Source organism: Myotis nattereri (genome assembly GCF_964212035.1).
Source record: "Myotis nattereri genome assembly, chromosome: 5".
Lineage (NCBI taxonomy): Eukaryota > Metazoa > Chordata > Mammalia > Chiroptera > Vespertilionidae > Myotis > Myotis nattereri.
In genome coordinates, this window is record NC_138080.1 from 67,585,036 (window position 1) to 67,609,259 (window position 24,224).

The 24,224-nt window shown below is 37.2% G+C and overlaps 1 protein-coding gene across 1 annotated transcript in view; it reads left to right on the top strand.

The window, feature by feature from the left end:
- Positions 1-24,224, top strand: part of SCLT1 (sodium channel and clathrin linker 1) — a 100,216-nt gene that overhangs the window by 42,364 nt on the left and 33,628 nt on the right. The window contains exons 10-16 of the mRNA XM_081093496.1: positions 6,446-6,536; positions 8,080-8,171; positions 11,961-12,138; positions 15,325-15,423; positions 17,808-17,879; positions 22,045-22,119; positions 24,041-24,186. Coding sequence (XP_080949622.1) covers positions 6,446-6,536; positions 8,080-8,171; positions 11,961-12,138; positions 15,325-15,423; positions 17,808-17,879; positions 22,045-22,119; positions 24,041-24,186 — 753 coding nt within the window. The remainder of the gene's footprint in view (positions 1-6,445; positions 6,537-8,079; positions 8,172-11,960; positions 12,139-15,324; positions 15,424-17,807; positions 17,880-22,044; positions 22,120-24,040; positions 24,187-24,224) is intronic.

The following is a 24,224-nucleotide window of genomic DNA, read 5'->3' on the forward strand; positions in this document are numbered from 1 at the left end:
TGGGGCTTTTCCAAGATTTCCCACTCCCTGATGATTCCTCATTTTACTATACTTTATCCTTTCTAGTCTTTGAAATTGCTTGGGAGAAGAGTGAATTTGCTCTAGTCTTTCTGGAATTTCTTTCAATTTGGATTTAGTCCTGCCTCTCTAGTCTTCTTCTCCTCAAGATTACTGGTACCTTTTTGATTTAAAACAAAATCATCTATTTTCGTTGGTTGTCGTCTCACTCACTTATGGATAATAAAGACCATTATAAACTGATGAACAAAAATAGAGACAGAGGCAGAGCAGCATCGAACAGACTGTCAAACTACAGCAGGAAGGCTGGGGAGAATTGGGGGGAGGGGGGTAAGAGATCAACCAAAGGACTTGTATGCATGCATATAAGCATAACCAATGGACACAAGACACTGGGAGGTAGGGGAGACCCGGGGAAGGTGTGGGGCGGGGAGGAGACATATGTACCACTCTGTAATATTTTAAGCAATAAAACAAAATAAATAAATAAATAAATAAATTTAATTTTATTGCTTAAAGTATTACAAAGAGTGGTACATATGTCTCCTCTTTTTTTTTTCTTGATTGAAGACTTTCTGCACTTACATGATCTAACCTCTGCCTTCCTTTCTGCCTTATCTCCTACCTTCCTATTAATGATACATCCCAGCTAATTGCCATTTCTTTAAGTGCTTTTCTCAAACTCTGCATTTATTATTACTTTACTCTGCCTTAACTCTTTCACCCTAAATTGTAAGTTGGCCTTATCGTGCTTTAGATCTTAATTCAAATATCCCTTCTTAGATGGGTTGTCCCTGAGGACCCAAGTCTCTCATTGTTTTATGCCATTTACTTCAGAGAATTATCACTTCTAAAATTACCTAATTTACTTGTTTACATATTATCTGAATCCTTTCACAGCAATGTAAACTTTATGAGAAGAGGGACTTTGTCTCTCTTGTTTACCACTGAATTAACAGTGCTTTGTTAGTTTATGTAGGTGCTCCGTAAAGTAAATATAGCGCTCCTGAAATATAGTTAGAAAAACAAAGCAAGGCTTGACTTCGTGTGGTGGACACATGGTGCTATATGCAGATTTTGAAACCTGTATGTTCATTTTGACCAATGTCACCCCAATAAAATTTAATAAAAATAAAAAACAAAGCAACTGAATGAGCCACCAGCACTTGAAGCGCAGTGCCTGGCATATTTTGAGCATTCAACAAATATTTGTTCAAGGAAAGATTGAATAGAATCTCTAAATTCTGTCTTTGTCACATCTATGCCATCTCTCCCAGTGGAACTGCTTATTCATTGTTGCCATCACTCTGGTTTAGCCTTTTGCTGCTTCTTGCTCTTTAATTATGATATATTGGTTAGACAGAGAGAGAACCATCATTCTAGTCCATTGTTTTTCACAGATGTCAGGTTTAAATCCCTAAAGTGCAGCCCTGATCCCACTCTTCAAGTAGCTTCCTTTTGCCTTTACATGAATACAGATTACTTAACTTGTCAATTTAAGGTCATCGACACTAATTTTCATCGCCTTTCTTGTCTGATTTCCTACCTTCCCTAAATAGGCCCTACAGCAGTGGTTCTCAACCTTAGCTGCACGTTAGAATCACGTGGGTTTCTTTTTAAAATCCTGATTTCTGGGCCTCATCCTCCGGAAATTCCTTTTCTTTGTTATGGGGTGGGGCCACAACATTAGTAACAGTAACAAAGGAACAATTTCCGGAGGATGAAGCCCAGAAATCAGGATTTTAAAAAGATTCCCAGGTAATTCTAACGTGCAGCCAAGGCTGAGAACCACTGCCCTACAGGTTCCTACCGTTAAGCTTACTTTGCTCCTTCTTGAAGCTTTCTCTTTACCTCTGTTTATGAAACTTGCTAGTCCTCTGCCAATTTTCATTTTAAATATCTCTCACTTAAGTATTCTTTGAACAAATGCAAGTGTGCTACCTACTTTGAATCATAAAACTTTATTTTAAACTTTTGTGATGCTTAAAGTGTGCTTTGTGGCCCTCCTAAAGATTACTGTATCTCACCTATCTCTGTGTGTTTTGTGCAACCTTCCAAAACACCTTGTGTGTCTCAAGCATCACAACTTGATAAACATTGTTGAGCATGTCCATTGCATAGCCTACTTAATAATAGAAAATGAATTAAAATGTTCTCCAGTTTGTCAGTGATACCCAAAGTTATATGACTCAAACTATATTTTTAATCATTGTTTGCAATCATTCTGTAAATATGAACATGTTGATTGTGTAGTTATTCTGTAAAATTTAAGACAACGGCTGTATATCAGAATCAGCTATTGAGATGCTGAAAAACACTGATGACCAGGGACCAGCCCCAGACCTTGTAAATGAATGAGACTGAGAGTCTGTGCATACAGAATTGGAGAAAGCTCATGTTCATGAACAGAAAGTATAGACAACTGTAACTGGTATATTAGAAAATTATATTCTCACATGGAAATTAGAATTTGAACTACTTTATGTATAATTTTGAATTAAATTTTTAAAGACCTCAAGTGCCTCTGTTTTAAAGTTTTGACAGTTCAGTATGTGGGTTATTAATACCTTTTGCTTTCAGAGTTTCTTGGTAGGCTCGTCTTTTAAATAGGTATAACCATTAGATAGCCACTAAAGATTGAAAGGAAGAAAACAATTAAAATAAAAATTTTTCAGTTTTGCCGTTTTCCATCAGTTTTTTAAAGCAGAAATTATCTTAAAGTTTCAGAACTTTGTCTAAAATTAAGTTTGGGGGTTCCCAATACATTTAAACATAGCCTTGGCCGGTTTGGCTCAGTGGATAGAGCGTGGGCCTGTGGACTGAAGGGTCCCACGTTCAATGCCCGTCAAGGGCACAAGGCTTGCCCTAGTTGGTTTGGCTGAGTGGATAGAGCGTCGGCCTGCGGACTCAAGGGTCCTGGGTTCGATTCCGGTCAAGGGCAAATACCTTGGTTGCAGGCACATCCATAGTGGGGGGTGTGCAGGAGGAAGCTGATCGATGTTTCTGTCTCATCGATGTTTCTGACTCTCTATCCTTCTCCCTTCCTCTCTGTAAAAAAAAAATCAATAAAATATATTTTTAAAAAGGGGCACAAGGCTTGATCCCTGGTCCCTTGGAGACAGCCAATCGATGTTTCTCTCCCCCTCCCTTCTACTCTCTTTAAAAATCAATAGAAAAAAATCATCTCCTCGGGTGAGGATTAACAAAAAATCAAAATTTTTAAAACATAAATAATTAGCAAATCTGTATCTTATTTTGCTCAGATTCTTATCATTTTTCATTGTATGAAAATTATTGTAAACATTTCTAGTATTTCCTTAATATGAGACTGCAAAAGAAACTGATAAAAATGTATAAAGTAGACTCTTTCTGTTTGATGTTAAATTTCAAAAGCATGTAATGATGTTAAAGCATTTTAATTTGTGTCCAAGTTAATGCTATAATTTAAAGTACTATATCCTGTCTTTTATGTTATACTTGCTTATACTTTGCATAACAGAGCAAAGCTTTGTTTTTTATAAATAATAAAATATTTATAAAGATTAATATTAAATTAAAGATAAATCCCAGAAATTTCAAATTGTTTAACAAGGAAGCATGTGTGAAAATGAAATAATGTGCTTTTAAAAATATTCCTTTGGGGCAAAAATAAAATACGTGGGTAGTTGTGACATCAAGATTGTTTAGTTATTCTTGTTTATTTTTTATCAAATTTATTTTTCTAGAATGAAAATTATTTTTGACCTTGATATAATTTGTACACAAGCAGACATATGTACGTTTGCATGTTAAATATTATAAACATATAGTTAATGAAGTTCCCTCATAAAATAAAATTAGGATTATTTTTGTTAGTTCCTCTAAAGATTCGAAGTTTAAATATTTGAAGGGACTCCCCAGACTCCCCAGAGCTACTCACTTAAGGCTTTTATGTAAAAGCAAAGGATATTGAGCAGCAAGAAAAAGAGCACAGGCAACCCTAGGGGGCCCTGTATAGGCAGGCATAGTGCCCCAGGGTCTTTATTCAGACAAAGATATGCTTTGTCTCCAGATTGAACTACCAGCATGTGTGCAATGAATTTTGGATTCAAGAAAGCTCAAGGCTGTGCCTTTTTTTTATCCTTCTAGTCACATAGCCCAACCTGGCTATCTAACCAACTATTCCAGGTGAAAACCATCAGTAAACAAATCCTGGCTGGGGGTTACCTGACAGGTTCAGACATTGAGCAGCACATCATAAATCCCACTTTTCATTTCTTGGCCAGGAATCAAGGGCAGACATCCATTCCCCAAGCTTTATCAATCCAACTGTACAGTAACTCTAGACCACCAGTTCCTAGCGATTAAAAAAAAAAGGGAGGGGGGTGCAAGATTATGATGATAGCTTACATTTGTAAAAACTCCAATAAAGTATTTTAATATGAATTAACTTATTTAAACATTATGATAATTCTGTAAGCTATGCAGGAAAAAAATGTTTTTATTTCTGTTTTATAGCTGAAATTCTGAGACTCAGAGAGGTTAAGTGATTGATCTAGTTCACATGACTATTATGTTGGTAGAGCCAGGTCTAGACAACAGACCTTATAGCTTTTATTCTAGAACTAGAGGCCTGGTGCACAAAACTTTGTGCCCTTGGGGGGGGGGGGGGTCCTTCAGCCCGGCCTATGCCCTCTTGCAGTCTGGGACCCCTCGGAGGATGTCCACCTGCTGGCTTAGGCCCACTCCCTGGGGGATCAGACTCAAGCTGGCAGTCAGACATCCCTCTGGCAGCCTGGCAGCCCTTGGGGGATGTCCACTTGCCAGCGGGGAGCAGACTAAGCTGCAGTCGGACATCCTTAGCACTGCTGAGGAGGCGGGAGAGGCTCCCGCCACCACCACTGTGCTGGCAGCCATCAGCCTGGCTTGTGGCTGAGCAGAGCTCCCCCTGTGGGAGCACACTGACCACCAGGGGACAGCTCCTGCATTGAGCATCTGCCCCCTGGTGGTCAGTGTGTATCATAGTGACCAGTCATTCCGAGTCGTTCTGCTGTTAGGGTCAATTTGCATATTACCTTTTTATTATATAGGATAGTTTTCAGTATTTCATGGCAAAAGTAGATAGAAACAACTATTTACTTCTATCTTCTGGAATAATATAGAAATAAATAAGTATATATGAGCAACTACATATTTTCCTCTTCAAAAAACAGTTTTTTTGTGTGTTTTAGAAGACATAATAATTTAAATACTTTAAGAGTTTTTTTTAATGACTTACAAAAACAGGTCTTAGGACCATTGTCTCAAATTTTTTTAAATTATGTGGGAGAGAGATTCTGTTTCAAATGAAAGATTCACAAAATTATTCTAGGATTTGCACACTAAATATCAAATTGGATAGGCATGATCTAAGTAAAATATCAAGCTATACCTGTGATTGTCTCCTTTCCTTTTGTGTTCTCTTTCATTCATTTATTATATATTTACTTCAACTATGTGCTAGATACTATAGTCTCTACTGAGGATTTAATAATTTAAAGAATGTTACCCTTTAATGATCTTAATTTCATTCTTTATAAACTTCAGATTCCATGAAGAGGTACCTGTTAGTAATGTACAAAGTATCATGTATTATGAGGACTGGGATTTTAGGGTCTTTTACCTAGGACAAGTTAGGGAATACTTGAAATGAGGAGACTTTTGAACAAAGTCTGAAAGATTGAAGAAGTTATCATAAAAAGATGGAGGAAGATAGTCTAATCAAACAGGTGAAAAAATAGGCAAGGATGTGTTTAGGAAACAGTGAGCTAGTAATCTGTTATACCTGGAACATAAATTATATGTGGGGAATTGGCAAGACATGAGACTCTTGAAGACCAGATGATGGCTAGTCTTACATGCCATGCAGAGGAGTGTTGATTGTGTACCCAAAGAAGTGGAGAATCTAGAAATCATTATTAAACGATAATTTTTATCACTGGATAAAATTTTTGACAAGTAAGATGCATTATAGAGGATGAATTGAAGAGGAGACCACCAGTGAAGAGATGAATTTGTAATCTATTGGAATAGTCTTGGGAAGTAATAATGGGGCCAAAGTTTAGACAATGGAAGTGAAAATGGATTACACAATTTAGAGACTATTTAGAAGTAGAATCATTAGGCAAATTAGATAGAAACAAGGAAACCATCTACTACAGAGGTTTGGTTCACTTGACCACAAGAGTGTCTTAGCAATCTCATATCCAACAGCAGGGAGGCGGATTAGATGACCTGCCAAGATAGAAAGGAGGAAGCCATCTGTTATACAGATTTGGTCTTAGCAGATTATCCTTCCTAAGCATGTATGTGCACAAAAGTCAGTACTCATTTTACCAAATTTACATTTTCTCATTTTTTACATTCTTTATGGTGTATGAAAACTGTACTAATTTACTTTCTGTTTTAGGCAAGCCAAGTTAGATATGAGAGTTGCAGTTGCAAAAGTGGAACAGTTAACTAAAGTGACTGAAGATTTTCAAGGAGAGATGCAGAAGAAGGTATTTTCTTATTTCTAAGACAACTGATTGCCCATAGCTTAGTGTTTTCCATGTATTTTATTACTGTTCTATTTGGTTTAGGGGTTAAACAGGACTGCTGGAAAAGACATTAATCATTTTTTGCCCTCTAAATATAAAATTAGGCAGCTAAAATAAAATATTGGAAATAACTACCAAAACTTACTAGATAGGAAAGTGTAGTTGTTGTCAGTGAGGGCAGTCAGTGAAACTCACTCTCTGTGGACCCAGCTGTTGGATTTAGCAGGCAAAGGCAGAAGGGAGGGAGCAAAAAAGATGCTTAAAAAGATAATGCCTGAAAAATTCCAAACTTTGGTAGAAAATATTAACAGATCTAAGAATCTCAGTAACCCTAAGTAGGATAAGCACAAAGAAAATCACTTTTAGATACATCCTGACAGCACTGACAGCCAGTTATAAAGAGAAGACATGAAAACTGCAACAGAAAAATGGCATAAACAGGAACGGTCATGAGTAATGGCTGACTTCCCATCAAGAAACTGTGGAAGCAGAAAACATTGGAATAATATATCTGAAGTGCTGAAGGCAAAAAAAAAATGCTCACTAAGAATTCTATGTGCAGTGCAACTGTACTTCAGAAATGCAGGCAAAATAAAGGCATTTTCAGATAAAAACAGAAGTTGTAACTAGCAGAACTGTACTTCAAAAATGCTGAAGAAAATTCTTTAGACTGAAAGGAAGTGACACCAGATGGCAACTTAGATATAGGAAGAAATCAAGAGCAACAGGAACTATAACTATGAAATAATATATCGACATATTTTTTCTTTTCTCTTATTAACACCTTAAAAGACTTGACTGCTTTAAAGCAGAACTTAGCACTGTATTTGATGGATTTGTGAAGTATGCAGATGTAAGATATGACAGGCAAGGCACTAAAAACTAGGATGGTATATGGCAATAAATACACTGCTGCAAGGTTTGACATTTTCTCTGAATTCATTAAATATTAACTCTAAGTAAATTGGGGTAAGTTAGAGATGCATATTATAATCTCTAGAGCAACCCTAAAAAAGTAATTCAAACAGATATAGCTAAAAGCCAATAGAAGAATTAAAATGGTATAAAAAATAACACACCAGAAGATAGGAAAAGATAGAAATTTTTTTAAAGGTTGTTCGAATAAAACCTAAATATATTTTAAAGCATCTCCATGTCAAAGAAGAACTATCCTATTATTATAAAGGATGCAGTATAACCTAGTTAACAGAGCTTGTGTGAAAGACAGACTGACTGCACTATAGAAATACTGTAGTAGAAATCTATATGCAATGACTATTTTGATTATTGATTATTTAATACAGGATTGATGGTATCTAATACAGGGAGGTTCTCTTCAACATTTTTAGTATACATATTTGTTCCTCAAGTGGTCCTGCTTCTAAACTTATAAATCAAATTCTAATAGTGTACTTTAGAGAGTGAACTATTGTCTTTGTGCTGTAGAATGATGAATTGAATTTTCACATGCTCAAAATAAGTTTCCAGTTTCTTTATTTTCTAGGAGGAGGATATGGTGTCTTCCCAAAGAAGAGAGGACGCATCAGATAGGCGTTTACAGCAGTTGCAATCTAGTATAAAACAATTAGAAACGAGGTAAATTGTTAAATACGTCTAGCTTTGCCTATACTTTTCAAAAGATATTCTACATTAGAGTATCAGTATGTATTTTATAAGTGCTAAACAAAAAATCTGATATTTTGAACATTATTTACCTAAAAAATGTATTCAAAAGATTGGTATATTTTGAACATATATTCAAAGATCGTTTCTATCTTTACCTTTTCTCTACAGCAATAATAGTTAAGTTTAATCAATCCCAAAATCAAAAAGGTTCTTTTTATCCTGAAGCAGAGAAAAATAATAATGAAGTTGGGTAAAAATCTTATAAAAACCATTTCTTACTAAGCAGATACAAAAGAGAAAAAATACTTGAGAAATCATTATAGATGGTTTCCCTGGAGGTTTCCGAAGCAATACTTTTCAGTTATCTTTAAAGGTCTAGATACTTTTTATTTTTCATTTTTATTTAATTTTTGTGCTTTAATACTCACGCGAGGGTATTTTTCCACTGATTTTTAGAGAAAGTAGAAAAGAAGGCAGGAGAGAGAGACAGAAACATCATTGTGAAAGAAACACATCGATTGGTTGCCTCCCGAACGCATCCTGCCTGGGGCCAGGGATCTATCCCACAACCCAGGTACCTGTCCTTGACCGGAATCAAACCCGAGACCCTTTGGTGTGCAGGCCAGAGCTCTAACCACTGAGCAGCATCAGCCAGGGCTGGACTACTTCTATAGCTTTGTTTTTCATTGCTATCTTAGTGCAAACATTCACTCTAGAATCTTTTTTTTGTTTTGCTTATTTCCTCTTATTAGCTGTTCCCTTAAGAAACTTGAAAATTGTCATTTGTAATCTTTTAACAATATCGTGACTGCAGCCTACCTGTAAATTCACATTATGATTTTTAAAAATCTCTTGTATTTTTGTATAAGAGGAAACAGAGTTATTAGTGTCCTTGATATGTGTCTCCAGCATTGTTCAGCCAGTATGTTAAGGTGTGAATGTATCCAATTTAATGGAACTGCCAATTGAAAAGCTATATTTTTAATGGTCATCTTACATCCATAAAAATCAAAGACATTTTTGAGCTCAATAAATGCTTATTATTATAGTTACTAAAATTATTATTTATAATTAAAATGGTTTGTGATCTTTTCAAATGCCACAAGCATCTAAGAAGCATAAGTCACTTCTTTCCATCTTCCAAAAAAAGGACTCTTTCCTCCTCCTGCTTTTTAGATGATCTGTGGATCCTGCTCTGCTAAATAAGACAGGAGTTAAATGAGTAGCTTAGCTTTGACTCGCTCTTCATAAGCCCTGGTGAGTCCACCTGCTCTGCCTGCCTGGGGGCCATGGTGAAGGGAAGGGTGAAGGGATGGTAGGAGAGTGGCAGGTGTCCTGGGTCTCTGGGAGAGGCAGAGTGCTTCACCTGTTGCCACAGGTGCTTCAGCCAATTACGGCAGAATGAATAATGTCCTGCATAGAAATCATTACATTAAAGTATGAGAGGACCAAATTCCGTTAAAAGGCAGAGACATGCAGATTTTGATTAAAAAGCAAGGCTCAGTAATATGTTATTTTAGAAAACACCTAAAACAGAGAATAAATGAACTAGAACAAAGATCTTAAGAGGGGAGAGCAGAGGATTTGTTTTAAACCTATATATCTATAAAAGCCGCCCTAGCCAGTTTGGCTCAGTGGATAGAATGTCGGCCTGCAGACACAAGGGTCCCAGGTTCTGTTCTGGTTCAGGGCACATGCCTCGGTTGTGGGCTCGATCCCCAGTGGGGGCACGTAAGGGAAGCAGCCGATCAGTGATTCTCTCTCATCATTGATGTTTCTATTTCTCTCACCCTCCCCCTTCCTCTCTGAAATCAATAAAAATATATTAAAAAAAGAAAAGCTCAAGTGACCATCTGACTGGTAGCTATGATGCACAATGACCACCAGGAGGCAGATGCTCCAACCGGTAGCTATGACATGAACTGACCACCAGGGGGCAGACGCTCAATGCAGGAGCTTCTGAGCTGCAGTTCTCGGGTGACGCACCCAGAATCAGAGAGGAGGGAGCCCGATTCCAAGGTGTGTCACCCGAAAACCACCCTCTCACAATCCAGGACCCCTCAGGGGATGTTGGAGAACTGGTTTCGGCCTGATCCCTGCAGGACAGGCTGAGGGACCCCACTGGTGCATGGATCCATGCACCGGGCCTCTAGTTTAAAATAAAGGTTTTAGTATAAAATATTAGCAACTTTATAAACAAAGAAAGCAGGAGTGATAATACTGCTATCACAAGGTAGGGTGTAAAGGGAAAAGCAATAAACAGATTAAAAGGGACCTTAAATAATAAAAATAGTGCCCTTTTGAAAAAGATAACATTAATAAACCTAAATGCAGCAAATAATAGGACAGCTCAATATGTGATGCAAAAGCCAGGAAGTGCAAAGGTGATTTGATAAAAATACAGTTATGGTCATTATTTTTGGCCATCTACATCGCATCTCTGCCATGTTTGGGGAATTCCCTAGATTCATCTCCAAAAGGGAGACCAGCTAATTATGTGGGGGAAGTTCTGGGCATGTTCCTTGCTACAAAGCTTCATTCCTGGTTTTCCAGCTCTCCCAGTGAGTGAGTCTGTGAATTTACCCTAGTATCCTTTTAATAAACCCTCTTCCACTCAGGTTGGCTTTTGCTGCTGGCAGCTCAGAACCCTGACTAAGTGACGGACCTTAACTCCATTTAGGATTAAGCAGAGGTACTAAACAACAAGAACAAAATGTTTAAAAGGAGAGGAATGAAATAAAAAGCAGGCTGACTTCTGTCCACTGGAAGCGGGAGAGTCGGGGTGTGCTAGGGCGCTGGGAAGCTTCCTCCTGGTGCTGTGTATTTGGGGGTGAGGATGGGGATGGGGAGAGGACAGAGCTGGTTTCTCCTGCCACCACTTAGGGAAAAAATGCCTCAATAGAAAGGGAAGGATGAAACGTGAGGGAAGAGTTGTCCTACCGGAACATGTTATTAAAGATTTAGGGGTTAAAAGATGAAAGACATAGCAATCTTTTGAGGAAATCTAGGAGCTTACATTCACAATCTATGGATAAGGGAGATCATCTTTATAAAAAATGAAATCCAAGAAGTTGGAAAAAATAGTCAAATTTAACTGTATTAAAATGAAATTTTGTCTTGTAATAAAAATTCCCTATGTAGAGACAACAGGCAACAACAATAAAAATGTAGATGTGGGGAAAATATTTGTAGCATGTAGGACAGATTGAAAGTTAATATCTTAATATTCAAAGAGTTCTTATAAAGGAGCAGGCAAAGTAAATAACCCATTAGAAAAAATGGGCAAAGGATATGAAGAAAAATTTAAAGGTGACTGTAAATTTAAATGTGAATGTAGAGTATGGGAACCGGGAGCCAAGCAAAAAGGAAAGAAATAAAACAATATAAATAGAAATAACCACTCATTATTTAAGAATTTGCTTTATAACATTATCATGTAACTACTCTATGTTATACCGTGATACTGTAGAAAATGTAACATAATTAGAGTCTGAATATCTAAGCATAGTATCAGCCCCACGGCTTGTTAGCTATACGGCCTTGATCAAATGTTTGACCTCTATTAAAATGGGTCTGTTTTCCTTTAAAGTGGCAATAACAAAATCTACGATGCAGAACTTTGTGTGAACCAAATGAGAAAGTTACACATGAAAGTAACTGGAATAATGCTTGTCCTGTAGCAGGTGCTCAGTAAATATGCTATCTCCTTCCTTCTCTTTAAAAATTTTTAACTTTTGCAATGTGACTATTAATATTTAGATTATGTGTGACAGTCCAAGAAGCCACCCAATTAAGAGCAGATAAAACACATTTGGAAAAACAGACCAGAGAGTTACAAGCAAAGTACAATGAATTAGAAAATGAGAGATATGAAGCTGTTGTAACTGCCAGAAATAGCATGCAACTCTTAGAAGAAGCTAACCTGCAAAAAAACCAGGTAAGAAAACTAGTTAACATGTTTATAAAAAAATAAAATATTGAATATTCCCCCATATGACAGAGTAGGGAATCTGTAACTACAGAATAAACACGTGAAAATGACATTGCTATGCTCTCCTTTAATACGCATACTACATTATTGATGGTAAGACTTAATATCATAAAACATAATAAAGTGTCAGCCCTCTCCAAAAGCTTATGTATACATATCAGACTTTTCTTCTGTCTACAATCCTTGTGTAACTAATCTTCATCCCCTATAGTCTTATACTCTTTAAAAGACCTGTTATAGCCTGGCCAGTGTGGCTCAGTGGCTGATCATTGACCTGTTAACCAGGAAGTCACAGTTCAATTCCTGGTCAGGGCACATGCCTGGGTGTAGGCTCGATCCCCGCTGTGGGGCCTGCAGGAGGCAGCTAATCGATGATTCTCTCTCATCACTGATATTTCTATCTCTCTCGTCCTCTCCCTTCCACTCTGAAATCAATAAAAATATTTTTTAAAAGACCTATTACTGCACTTTATTGCAGTATACCCTGTATTTTATTCAGTTGAATTAGATGAATCTTACCTTTATTTCCCCTTTATCACCTACACAATAACTTTAATAGAACAGAAGCTTAATTGACAGGAATTAAATTTAGCTGCAGAGATTTATTAACTGGAGCCTTTATTTCACTTTTTTTGAACCTTCTAACAATTGACTCTGATGTTATCACATATCATGTTTTTTCTTTTACCACTTCCATATGAATGGTATATAGTTTATAGAAATCATAAAGCATGCATATTTGTTTTTTAATGTTGCTGCCTCCCTTATGTAGAGATCATTAATTTGCTTAGCCAGCATTAATTGAATGCCTAGTATATGTGTAATAATGCTGGGAAATACAATGAAAATGCTTTGTTTTAAGTTTCCTTTCTTATAGAGTGTTTTCCAAGAGTGCTATTAAAACAAAGCAAGCTATAAGTTGTATATTAAGAAGCTAATAAGAAATAAAAAATAAATAATTATCCAAATTTAAACTGTGGGAATGCTAATCTTCCCATCTGAATGCTGTCTGCTAGAATGGTTGAAATGCGCAAAATAGACATAAAAATGCTTAGGAATTTCTCTTAACACCTAAATTAATTTAAAAAAATTAAGAGCAGTTCTCTTAATTTCTTCTTTGATAATTACTCCAAATTGACTCCTAAGTTGTCAGTATGGAGATCGTGGTGTTGAAAGCCTGATTGGCATGGGTTGAAGGGGAAATTTCTTCTTAGTTCTTCTTTGCCCTCTGAATCCTAGTTATATGAGCATTCTTGACATCAGGTTGTGAAAGATGAACATTTTGTGTAGAGCAGATGGACAGAAGGTGGTGACACTCATTGCCTAACCCCGTGGTTGGCAAACTGCGGCTCGCAAGCCACATGCGGCTCTTTGGCCCCTTGAGTGTGGCTCTTCCACAAAATACCACGTACACCGAGATGTACAGTGCGATTGAAACTTCGTGGTCCATGCGCAGAAGTCGGTTTTCGGCCTGGGCGAGTCTATTTTGAAGAAGTACTGTTGATATTTAGCTCTGTTGACTAATGAGTTTGCTGACCACTGGTCTAACCCTCATCCAAGCCCTAAGTTAGCAGACCCTTATAGAGACTGTCTATGGCTACAATATGAAGCTGCCTTTTGACTCAAAGAAGTCAAGGGTTCTTTAAACTGGTCACACAAACAGACATGAAGCACGGCCCAGCATAGTTCTCTTTCGATGATTGCCCCATCCTCAGTGTTTCCTTCTCCCCAACCAGGTTGTCACAGCCAAACAGCTGTTACTCTTACTAGCTTACCTATTTAAGCAGGAGGGAAGTTATTAAATGATTTTTTAAAAAAGAGATGGGAGCCAAAACCGGTTTGGCTCAGTGGATAGAGCGTCGGCCTGCGGACTGAGGGGTCCCGGGTTCGATTCCGGTCAAGGGCATGTACCTGGGTTGCGGGCACTTCCCCAGTGGGGGATGTGCAGGAGGCAGCTGATCGATGTTTCTAGCTCTCTATCTTCTCCCTTCCTCTCTGTAAAAAATCAATAAAATATATTTAAAAAAGAAAAAATAAAAATAAAAAAAAATAAAAAAGAGATGGGAATGTGTGTGGTACCTTTGAAAGATAGTAGGATCTGAACACAGGGCTGCTTATTATGGGATGATGAGAGAGAGAGAGAAAGAGAGTAATTGAGATTGATTGATTGATTTGGGGCTCAGAAAGATATTTGGGCTGGAGAGGTAAATTTGGGAATTGTTAGCATCTAAGTGATATTTAAAATAATGATATTGGATTAGACCACCAAGGATGGACATAGGTGGACAAAGGACCAAGGCCTGAGTCTAATATCAAAGTTGAGAAGAGGAAAAAGCAATAACACAGACTGAAAAGGAATGGTGAGTTAGGAAAACCAAATTGGATGCACAAAAAGCCAAATAAGAAAGTAAAACAAGGGGGAAAGTAACCCATTATCTCAAGTGTTGCTGACAGATTAAATAAGATAATTACTCCACATTGACTCCTGAGTGGGCATTTGGAGATTGTGGTGGTGAAAGCCTGATTGGCATGGGTTGAAGGAGAAAGTGTTGGAGGCCAGGAGTTTCCTCCATAAGGAGGCAGAGAGATGAGTGTGACTGACAACAGAACTGGGAGTATAAGCCTAGTTTTTAGGTGGGAGATGAAAATGATGTGAGGGATAGAAACACATCAAGAAGACAGAGCAGGTGGCATTTACAGTGATTGAGGTGTGAGATGACAAGGGACTAAATGGGAATAATACCAAATAATGAATAGAAAGGGAAATCCAAGAGATTTTCCAAGAATGAAACACTTGGACTTGAGGACTTATTTTGTAAAGGGACTGAGGGAGAAGAAAAATTCAGAAATGATTCTAAGACCTCCAGCTGTAAAGATTAGAGAGTGATGGCACTGGCTGAAATAAATACCAAAGGAAAATGATAAATTTTAGTTAGGACAAGGTCAGGTGAGGAGGCTAGAGAAAATAAATACCACTCATAACTGAGATAAGAACTCCAAGTAGAGATGTCTCAGAAGTTTAAAATAAGATGTTTGCTTTCAAGAAGGGCGTAGGTAGATAAGTTTGTACCCATTTATTATGTTATCTTTATTAATTATGTGACCTGTAATAGCATCAATTATATTCTGCAGGCTCTGCTTGAGGGGAAGCAAAAAGAAGAAGATATAGAGAAAATAAAAAAATCATTTTCTCAGTTAATGCAAGAGGCTGCCACAAGAGCCAAGAAGGAGGTAAGGGGCTTTTAACTATATTTAAAATTCAAAATTTTACAGCTTAAGACTCAATTCTACCTAAGTTTTGCCTGATGGACCTAGTTACTTCAATATCAGCTAATTGTATCAATGTACCAAATTTCAAATAAAAACCATCTCAGGATAGTAGCACCTACAATTTGAGGTGGAGTGGGACAGCAGTGGAGGGGAAATGGCAGAGTGATAATTATACACACCTCCCACCTCCCATCCCGACATATCAGGAAGCTGTAATGTTAGGGTATGCATTGGTGATGCTAAGCTTGACCACGTGGTTAAGTTAGTAAGATCAAATTTCTCCATTGTAACTTAATAAATAATTGGGGGAGATTCTTGAAAACCATGCAGGTATCCTTTTTCACCAAAATCTTTCATCCAGTGGTCTTGTCATTCATTGATAGTTCTTGCCAGAAATAAATATTATATGGAGTGATTAAAATGATAATATTCTATTCTTTCTATACATTTATAAGCTGTCATTTTTTCACTAAAGAAGAAGTGCCCTGCCCCTCTTTTTAATATCTGTGAATTTATTTTATATTACCATCAGTCTTTTTATTCTCAAACTAGAGGCCCAGTGCACGAGATTCATGCACTGGGGGGGGGGGGGGTGGCGGTCTCTCAGCCTGGCCTGCACCCTCTTGCAGTCTGGGACCCCTCGGGGGATGTCTGACTGCCGGCTTAGGCCCAATCCCTGATTGGGCCTAAGCCGGCAGTCAGACATCCCTCTTGCATTCTGGGGCTCTCGCAGTCTGCAACCCCTTGCTCCTTACCGCCCGCCTGCAGCAGAGGCAGGAGAGGCTCCCGCCACCGCTTCTGGGCTTGCCAGCCAAACCCAGCTTCTGGCTGAGTGGCTCTCCCCTTGTGGGAGTGCACTGACCACCAGGGGGAAGTTCCTGCATTGAGCGTCTGCCCCCTGGTAGTCAGTACGTGTCATTGCAACCGGTCATTTGCCATTTGGTCGATTTGCATATTATGCTTTTATTATATAGGATTGTCTCTCTAGCTTTCTTGCATAAGTGATGTTCCTCTCTCATCCTGTGCTTTCCCTGTCTCAGACCTGGAATCAGCCAATTTTTCAAGAAGCCTTGGTTGTAATTTTTAAGTTGACACTTTTGTCAGAGACAAGGTTTAGAAAAAGCAGAAATTTATAGTTTAATTTTTACTATAATATTTACATTAAAATCCTTGCCTACATATTTATAAAGACTTATCAATGAAATGATTAATGTAAATTATTGTAAAATAATACCTTTTACCTTAATGAGCTCCCATACACCTCCAGCTAATATAATATTGTATGCCAACTGTATTTAATAAAAAATAAATTTGCCCAGCCAGTTTGTTCAGTGGTTGAGCATTGACCTATGAACCAGGAGGTCACAGTTTGATTCCCAGTCAAGGCACATGCCTGGGTTGAAGGCTTGATCCCCAGTGGAGGTAGCCGATCAATGATTCTCTCTCTTATCTCTGTTTCTCCCTCCCTCTCTAAAATCAATAAAAATATATTTTAAAAATAAATAAATTTAATAAATAAGAAAAGTTAGCTCCTATAGAAAATAATTAGATACACTGTGTATTCCTTCACTGAGTGTTAACTATCATCATATATATGTGATGAAACTGTTTTTATCAAAGTGCTCATGATATGAGACATCCTCTAATTGATTTCTAATTCTAAAATAAATTCACATTAGTTTTATGGTCAATGGAAGGTTGTCTTTTGCATGAATCCTTTAATAATCTCTGTAATTTTTTCAAAAGTGTTGTGATCTCTATATTCAGTCCAAACCTTTCTGCAAACATGAGTATTCAGCTGCCTCCTAAAAATCTAGGTTCTCCCTATCTAAAGATCTTCCAGGCCTCTGTTCAACCTGTTAGGTCTTTTGAGGCAGACATTATGGAAATTTGCAAAAAATGTAAAATAATCCCACTCTTCTCAAAATATTTTAGAAATTAATTACTTTTTAGAAAATATATTATTTGTACTAACCTGTAAAAATGTTAGTTATTGTTAGTTATGTAGGAATTAATAAGTAAATATTTTGAAAATTTCTGTTTTAACCCTTAATATGGTACATTTCAATAGAAAAAAACACACATCATAAGCAAAAGATCTCTGTTTTCATTGTGTAAAAGGATCCTGGACCAAAATGCTTCATAACCACTGTCCTTTATCTTAGTCTCTTTCCTCCCACTCCATGATAAATTCTTGATTCTTTAATATATCATGTGCTTACTTCTTTTATGCCCTAAAAGTTAAAACTTTATTTTTTATCAAAATTATTATTCTCAATGTGTATATTAGATATTATTAATTTTTATTTTAGACCTGAATAGTTCATAAATATCTTAATTTACAGATTTTCAATACAAGAAAACAATATCATGTACAGATTTCTCAACTAACAGAAGAACTGTCAGTCCTTCAGATGGTATGTTAAAAGCCTGTATTGATATTTTCTTCTGAAATTGCTTACTTTAAAGGGCAAGAGACATAGTATTGGACCTAGTTCATTCAAAAGGTGCTTATTAAGACAAGATCTATGCTAGATGCTAGGGACAGAGAGGAAATCAAGATGAACATGTTATCTGAAGTCTTGGAACTTACAATCTAGCAGGAAAGATGGATGGCATTTATCACATCTACTGTGATTACCTGTCTTTGACAAAGAATGCACCTGGCACGAGTGAAGCAGCCAGCCAGCTACAACTGCTACCACATGCTGGGTTCACATGGGAGACCAGGGAGAACGAAAAGGTATATATGAGAGTGAGAAGGAAGCTAGACAAGCTTCCCAAAGGAAGGAGTACTGAAGGATGAGTAGGCAAAGAGGGGTGAGGAAAAGAGTTCCTGTGTGGCTAGAGGTGGATTAAATAAATAAATTTAACTTGAAGATAGATGAAATGTAATTTAACAATCTTGCTTACAGGCGAATAAAGGTATAAGAATTTCTGAAGTTGGGAGGATATCTGATTGGTATTTAACCACCCCAGAGAGAGGGATCACATCTTCTCCACCTTATGCAAACTCGAGTGTTCATAATGGGAACTTAGTCATTGTGCATAAGTCCTGAGACCAATAGTACAACAGTGTTACTTTTTGTCTGTTTAGTGTCATTTGTTTTAAGGATACAGAAACATTAGGTAAAATTAATGGGATGCAGTGTGGCAAATTAGTCATGTCTAATTCTTTGGGGGTTTTTTTGTGTGTTTTTTTTCTTCTTCTATCACCCTGCTATTTTGCTTATTCTCTTACATGGAGTGATTTAGCTATCAAAGGATTAACGGCTTTGAGGAAGAAGGGCCTGCCTTAGTCCAGGATTATTTAATGGATTGTAAACTCAGGAAGGACAAGAACATTTGTCCTTATATTTTCCCAAAAGAACATGTACTAGATAAGACCTGCAGGGATTTTAAAAATAACTGTTAGCTGTGTAATAACCAGAGCTCTGTCAACTCACTTTAGAGTAAAAAAATTATAATTTCAGGTTATTTTCATACATGTTTCTTGGGCTTTACAGTGAAACAATTCTAATTCATAGGTAAGTGGCTTTTACTAAAAATATTAAATGTTATTTGATATCATGTTGATTCCATTAGGAAAACTGTACTGACTAATTGAAAGTGTTTACTGTTGCCTATGAGTGTTTCTGTTACTATGAGTTTTTGTTTGTTTGTTTATTTTTTGCTTTCAGTTTTATATCTCACGTATGAGTGAAATCATATGGTTTCTAACTTTTCCTGTCTGACTAATTTCACTAGCATGATATTCTCAAGGTCCATCCATGTTGTTGCAAATGGCAGTATTTCATCTTTTCTTCTGGCTGAGTAGTAGTATTCCATTGTATATCTCACCCCAATAAATGTAATAAAAAGAAAGAAAAAGAGAAAAGTGTTTAAATTAAGCATTTATATTTTCTCAGGAAACTCAGGCTACAGATTAGGAAAAAATATTTGCAAAAGACATATCTGATAAAAGTCTCATCCAGAATATACAAAGAGCTCTTAAAATTCAACAATAAGAAAACAAATAATTCGACTGAAAAATGGACCAAAGACCTTAATAGACACCTCACTGAAAAAGATCAACAGATATAAAGTAAGCTTATGAGAAGTTGCTCCATATCATATGCCACCAGGAAAATGCAAACTAAAACAACAATGTGATACCACTCATTACACCAAGTAGGTGCCAGATACACGTATTGGAATGGCCAAAATCCAGAACACCAACACTGGCAAAGATGTGGAGCAACAGGAACCTTCATTCATTGCTGGTGGGAATGAAAAGTGGAACAGCCACTTTTGAAGGCAGTTTGGTGGTTTCTTACAAAACTGAAGATACCCCTACACATGATCCAACAATTTCACTCCTCTTTATGTACCCAAACAAGTTGAAAACATGTCCACACAAAAACCTGCACATGACTATTTATAGAAACTTTTTTCATAATTTCCAAAACTTGGAAGCACTAAGACATCATTTACTATGTGAATGGATAAATGATGGTATGTCTAGACAATGGAATATTATTTAACACTGAAAGGAAATGAGCTGTCAAGCCATAGAAAGACATGGAGGAAACTTATATGCATTCTAGAGGCCCAGTGCACGAAATTCGTGTATGGGTAGGGTCCCTAGTGGCTGCTGGCTGCCAGCCGGGGCCTCCCTTCCCCCCGCTGCCTGCCACTGCCGCCAGCCGGGGCCTCCCTTCGCACCCACCTTGGCCTGGCACTGTCCACTCACCTGCTGCACCATCCCACCATGGTCCTGTTCTCATCAGGGCCCTTTAGGGCCGGCAGCGCCTCCGCTGCCACCCACTGCCAGCACCATGTCGCCAACGGCTGCCATGTTCTGCGCTGCCCCCTGGTGGTCAGCACACGTCTAACTTCCAGTTGGCCAAACTCACGCCCATAGGGACAATTTGCATATTAGCCTTTTATTATATAGGATTACTGAGTGAAAGAACCTCAACTGAAAAGGCTGCATACATCCTGTATAATTCCAACTATATGACATTCTGGAGGTGAAATTATGGAGACAGTAAAAAGATCAGTGGTTATCAGAGATTGAGGAGAGAAAAATAAATAGGTGTAGGCATAGCATAGAGAATTTTTAGGACAGTAAAACTACTCTGGCCCTAGCCGGTTTTGCTCAGTAGTTAGAGCATCGGCCCACATACTGAAGGCTAGCAGGCTCGATTCTGGTCAAGGGCATGTACCTCAGTTGCAGGCTCAAACCCTGGCCTCAGTCAGGGCACTTGCAGGAGTCAACCAATTGATGTGTCTCTCACATTGATGTTTCTCTCTGTCTCTACCCCTCCCTTCCACTCTCTCTAAAAATCAATAGAAAAAATAACCCCTGGTGAGGATTAACAACAACAACATTAACTACTATGTATGGTGCTATAATGGTGGATACATGTCATTATAAATGTACCCAAACCCATAGCATGTACAACACTAAAAGCTTATTCTTGTATAACCTGCGGACTTTGGATGATAATGTATCAGTGCAGATTCATCATTTTAACAAATGTACCACTACAGTGTGAGATGTTGATGATGGGGAGGTTATGCATGTATGGGGGGCAGGAATTCTAATGGAAATCTCTGTAACTTCTACTCAATTTTGCTGTGAATCTAAAATGTCTCTAAAAAATAGTGTCTTTAAAAAAATCACATAGGATGAATTATGAACATAGGAGAAATCCCAAGTTTCACACCATAAAACTATCTTTTTCATAGATTAGCAACTCACTATAGGAATATATATGGAACATTAAAGTTTTATTTCTGATACACTTAGTCTATCTTAATAAAATATGATTAATGTAGATTACTCATCTGATTTGTAGCATAGGGTTAAAGGTCTTATTATAATCAGAGTTAATTAATTATGGGTCACAATTTAGAGGTTCATTTAAAAATTTTTAAATATATTGATAAAATTGATGATGAAGTTATAAAGATAATTGAACATTAGCAGTGTACTGTCAGCAAAGCAGGATCATCCAAAGCGTAATTTATAATTAGTAGAAAATAACCATACCCATTCTCAAAAATAAGGAAAAAGATAAAAATAAATAAATGTAAAGAACTAGTCATTATGATGATTGTTTTTAGTTTTGGTTTTCCTTACATTGGCTGTTAATAAGTTCTGCAAAAAAAAATTGTTTTACTTTTAGAATTTATATACCTGTGCTTCTAGTCCACAGGTATCCTCAGGGTGCTGTGCCTTTGCCTAGTCTTGTATTTTCTTTTAAAATATGATAAGAATTTATGAAAAGAAAAACTAAAACATGAGAAATGGGTCTCATTTATTTTTCTCCTTGCTGTCCCTCAACTTCTGTCACCTACCTGGTATATTTACTTAGAACTTGGCATTCTGTATTGGGGTGATTTCTGAAATCCTGGGTAGGTAGCTCTTTGAAGATTGAGTTTGTTAGTTTGTTTTTGTTTTAATCAGTGGCCCTGCTGTACTGATAAGGTGAATTTGGCATTCTGTTATGAACAAATCATTTTCTCCATGTTTTCCCATTTTTCTTAAGGATTTACAAATACTATAGTTATTTACAATATGACTTGAATTTATAGGAGTGTGCCGAAAAACAAGGTCAAATTGAACGAGTCATTAAGGAGAAAAAAGCAGTGGAAGAAGAACTAGAAAAGGTAAAAAGAAAAAGAAAAAAATAACTGCCTAAAACCCAACTGCAAATATTCAATATTACTGTCTGCTTCCATTACACTATCTACTAACAACCCCTATATTATAAGTATTCCTCTGGTGAGTGTTTTTTTTTTTGGCTTGGAATACTTAAAAGTATAAATAGTTATATTTATGAAATAGTTATATTCCTTGCTCAAACCTCATCCCAATGGTAAATTTTATTTTGTCTTCTCATTTTAAATTTTATGCCAACTTGAAAATTATAACGTTGTGATTTTTACCTTTAAAAATACTTATTTTTATTTCATAGTTAAGAAAAACACCCCAATGATATTTGAGGAAAAAATATTGTAAGGAGTCTATAGTTAACATTTTTTCTTACTTAGATAACTTTCTTTTTTTATCAGTAAGTATCCCACTCTCTTCAAGAGCCTTGGGGGAAGGGGGATACATTTGACTCAGCACACGCTTACCCAGTGTTTAAAAATATAGTAAGTAATAGAGTCAAAGTTTGATTTTCTTCAAAGAGCTATATAGCATAAAAAGCATGTGATATACTTGCATCATTAACATAAAGAAATCATAACAACATAGGATCATAAAAGAGTAATTTAAAAGCAAAATATCTTTTTAATCCCTTATCTGGGGGAAAAAGCACACATGTTATGTTCATGGTCACCAGTCTCCTTCATGGTTGATACCTTCTCAGTTTTCATCATATATGTACGATTTAAATTGTGATCAGGACTTGGGGTGAATTTTTAATGTCACAAAGCATAGGTTAAGGAATAGGCTGTATTGGAGAAACGTAAAACTTACAAGGCTAAAGGCAACAGGTTCTCCCACTGTCCACAGACAAGTGTGCTAAAGTCCCCTGCTACACTGCAGTATGAGTCTGCATTTTGGTAGCAGGATATTGTGCTGATATTCTATCTTTTTTATAAAGCAGGAGCAACAAAGCATCTTGTTAGTGGGAGAAGACATGGGTTACCTATCCAGGCAGTCTGGATTTGAAGGGTGGCTGTGTAGGATTTGTCTGAAAATGTGAGCTGCCTAGACCTTGCCGTTCTTGGGGTGTTATAGCCTCTACTAGATGCCCGGTGCACAAAATTTGTGCATGGATAGGGTCCCTCCCTAGGCCTGGCCGGCATTCAGGGCCAATCTGTGGGGTGACTGGCTGGGAGATAGGGGGTGAGGGGTGGGGAGGGTGATCAGGGGGCCCCTGCTGGCACCCTTCTGGCTGGCCTGGGGTCTGCGGGCTGGGGGCAGCTCCTGTGTTGAGTGGTCGGTGCATGTCATAAGTGACTGGTTGGTCCGCCTCTCATTCTGCTATTCAGTTGATTTTCATATTAGGTTTTATTATATAGGATGTTGTGGAAGAAGGCCAGTCTCATAGGAAGCTGAGCTTGGGTACAATCACTCCTGCTGGGCAAGGGGGAACCCCCATTCTAGCTAGGTCATTGTCTAGTTAACACAGAGGCCATTTTGGAGTCACTTTCAGATAGTTCTGCTCATTGCACCATAGCATGTATCTGTGTTTGAAAATTTAAATGATCGACTGGTGGGATCTTCATCAAAGAAATAATGCAGTTACCTCTAAAGGGGTGACATCTAGAGCACTTTTTTTTTTACTTCGATTATTTTACATTTCTTTTTAAAATATTAGAACTATTGGAATAATTTACAATGAACATGAATCATTTCAAAAAATAAGCAGTCATTATTTTGTCAGTTTTTAGCATTGTATTTTGTAAATGTGAAACACCCATCTTAATTATTGATGTGCTTTACTACATTACAGTGGAAACAGATAAACACAGGATCATGGGTTTTGATTTCTCACCTTTGATTTCCATTTCTAAACCTATAATTTCTTAGAGCATTGCCTCTGTAAGGTAATATACATATGAGCCTCTTCTGCAGGTTTACCGTGAAGGCAAAGTAAATGAAAACCATCACAGAAAACTGGAAGAAATGCACCAAAGATGCCTGGTTGCAGAGTGTTCAAAAGATGATCTTCAGCTAAGACTTAAGACAGCAGAAAATAAACTGAAACAACTTGAAATAAAGTAAGACACTCTTTAGAATTTTCTGTGATAACATTTTC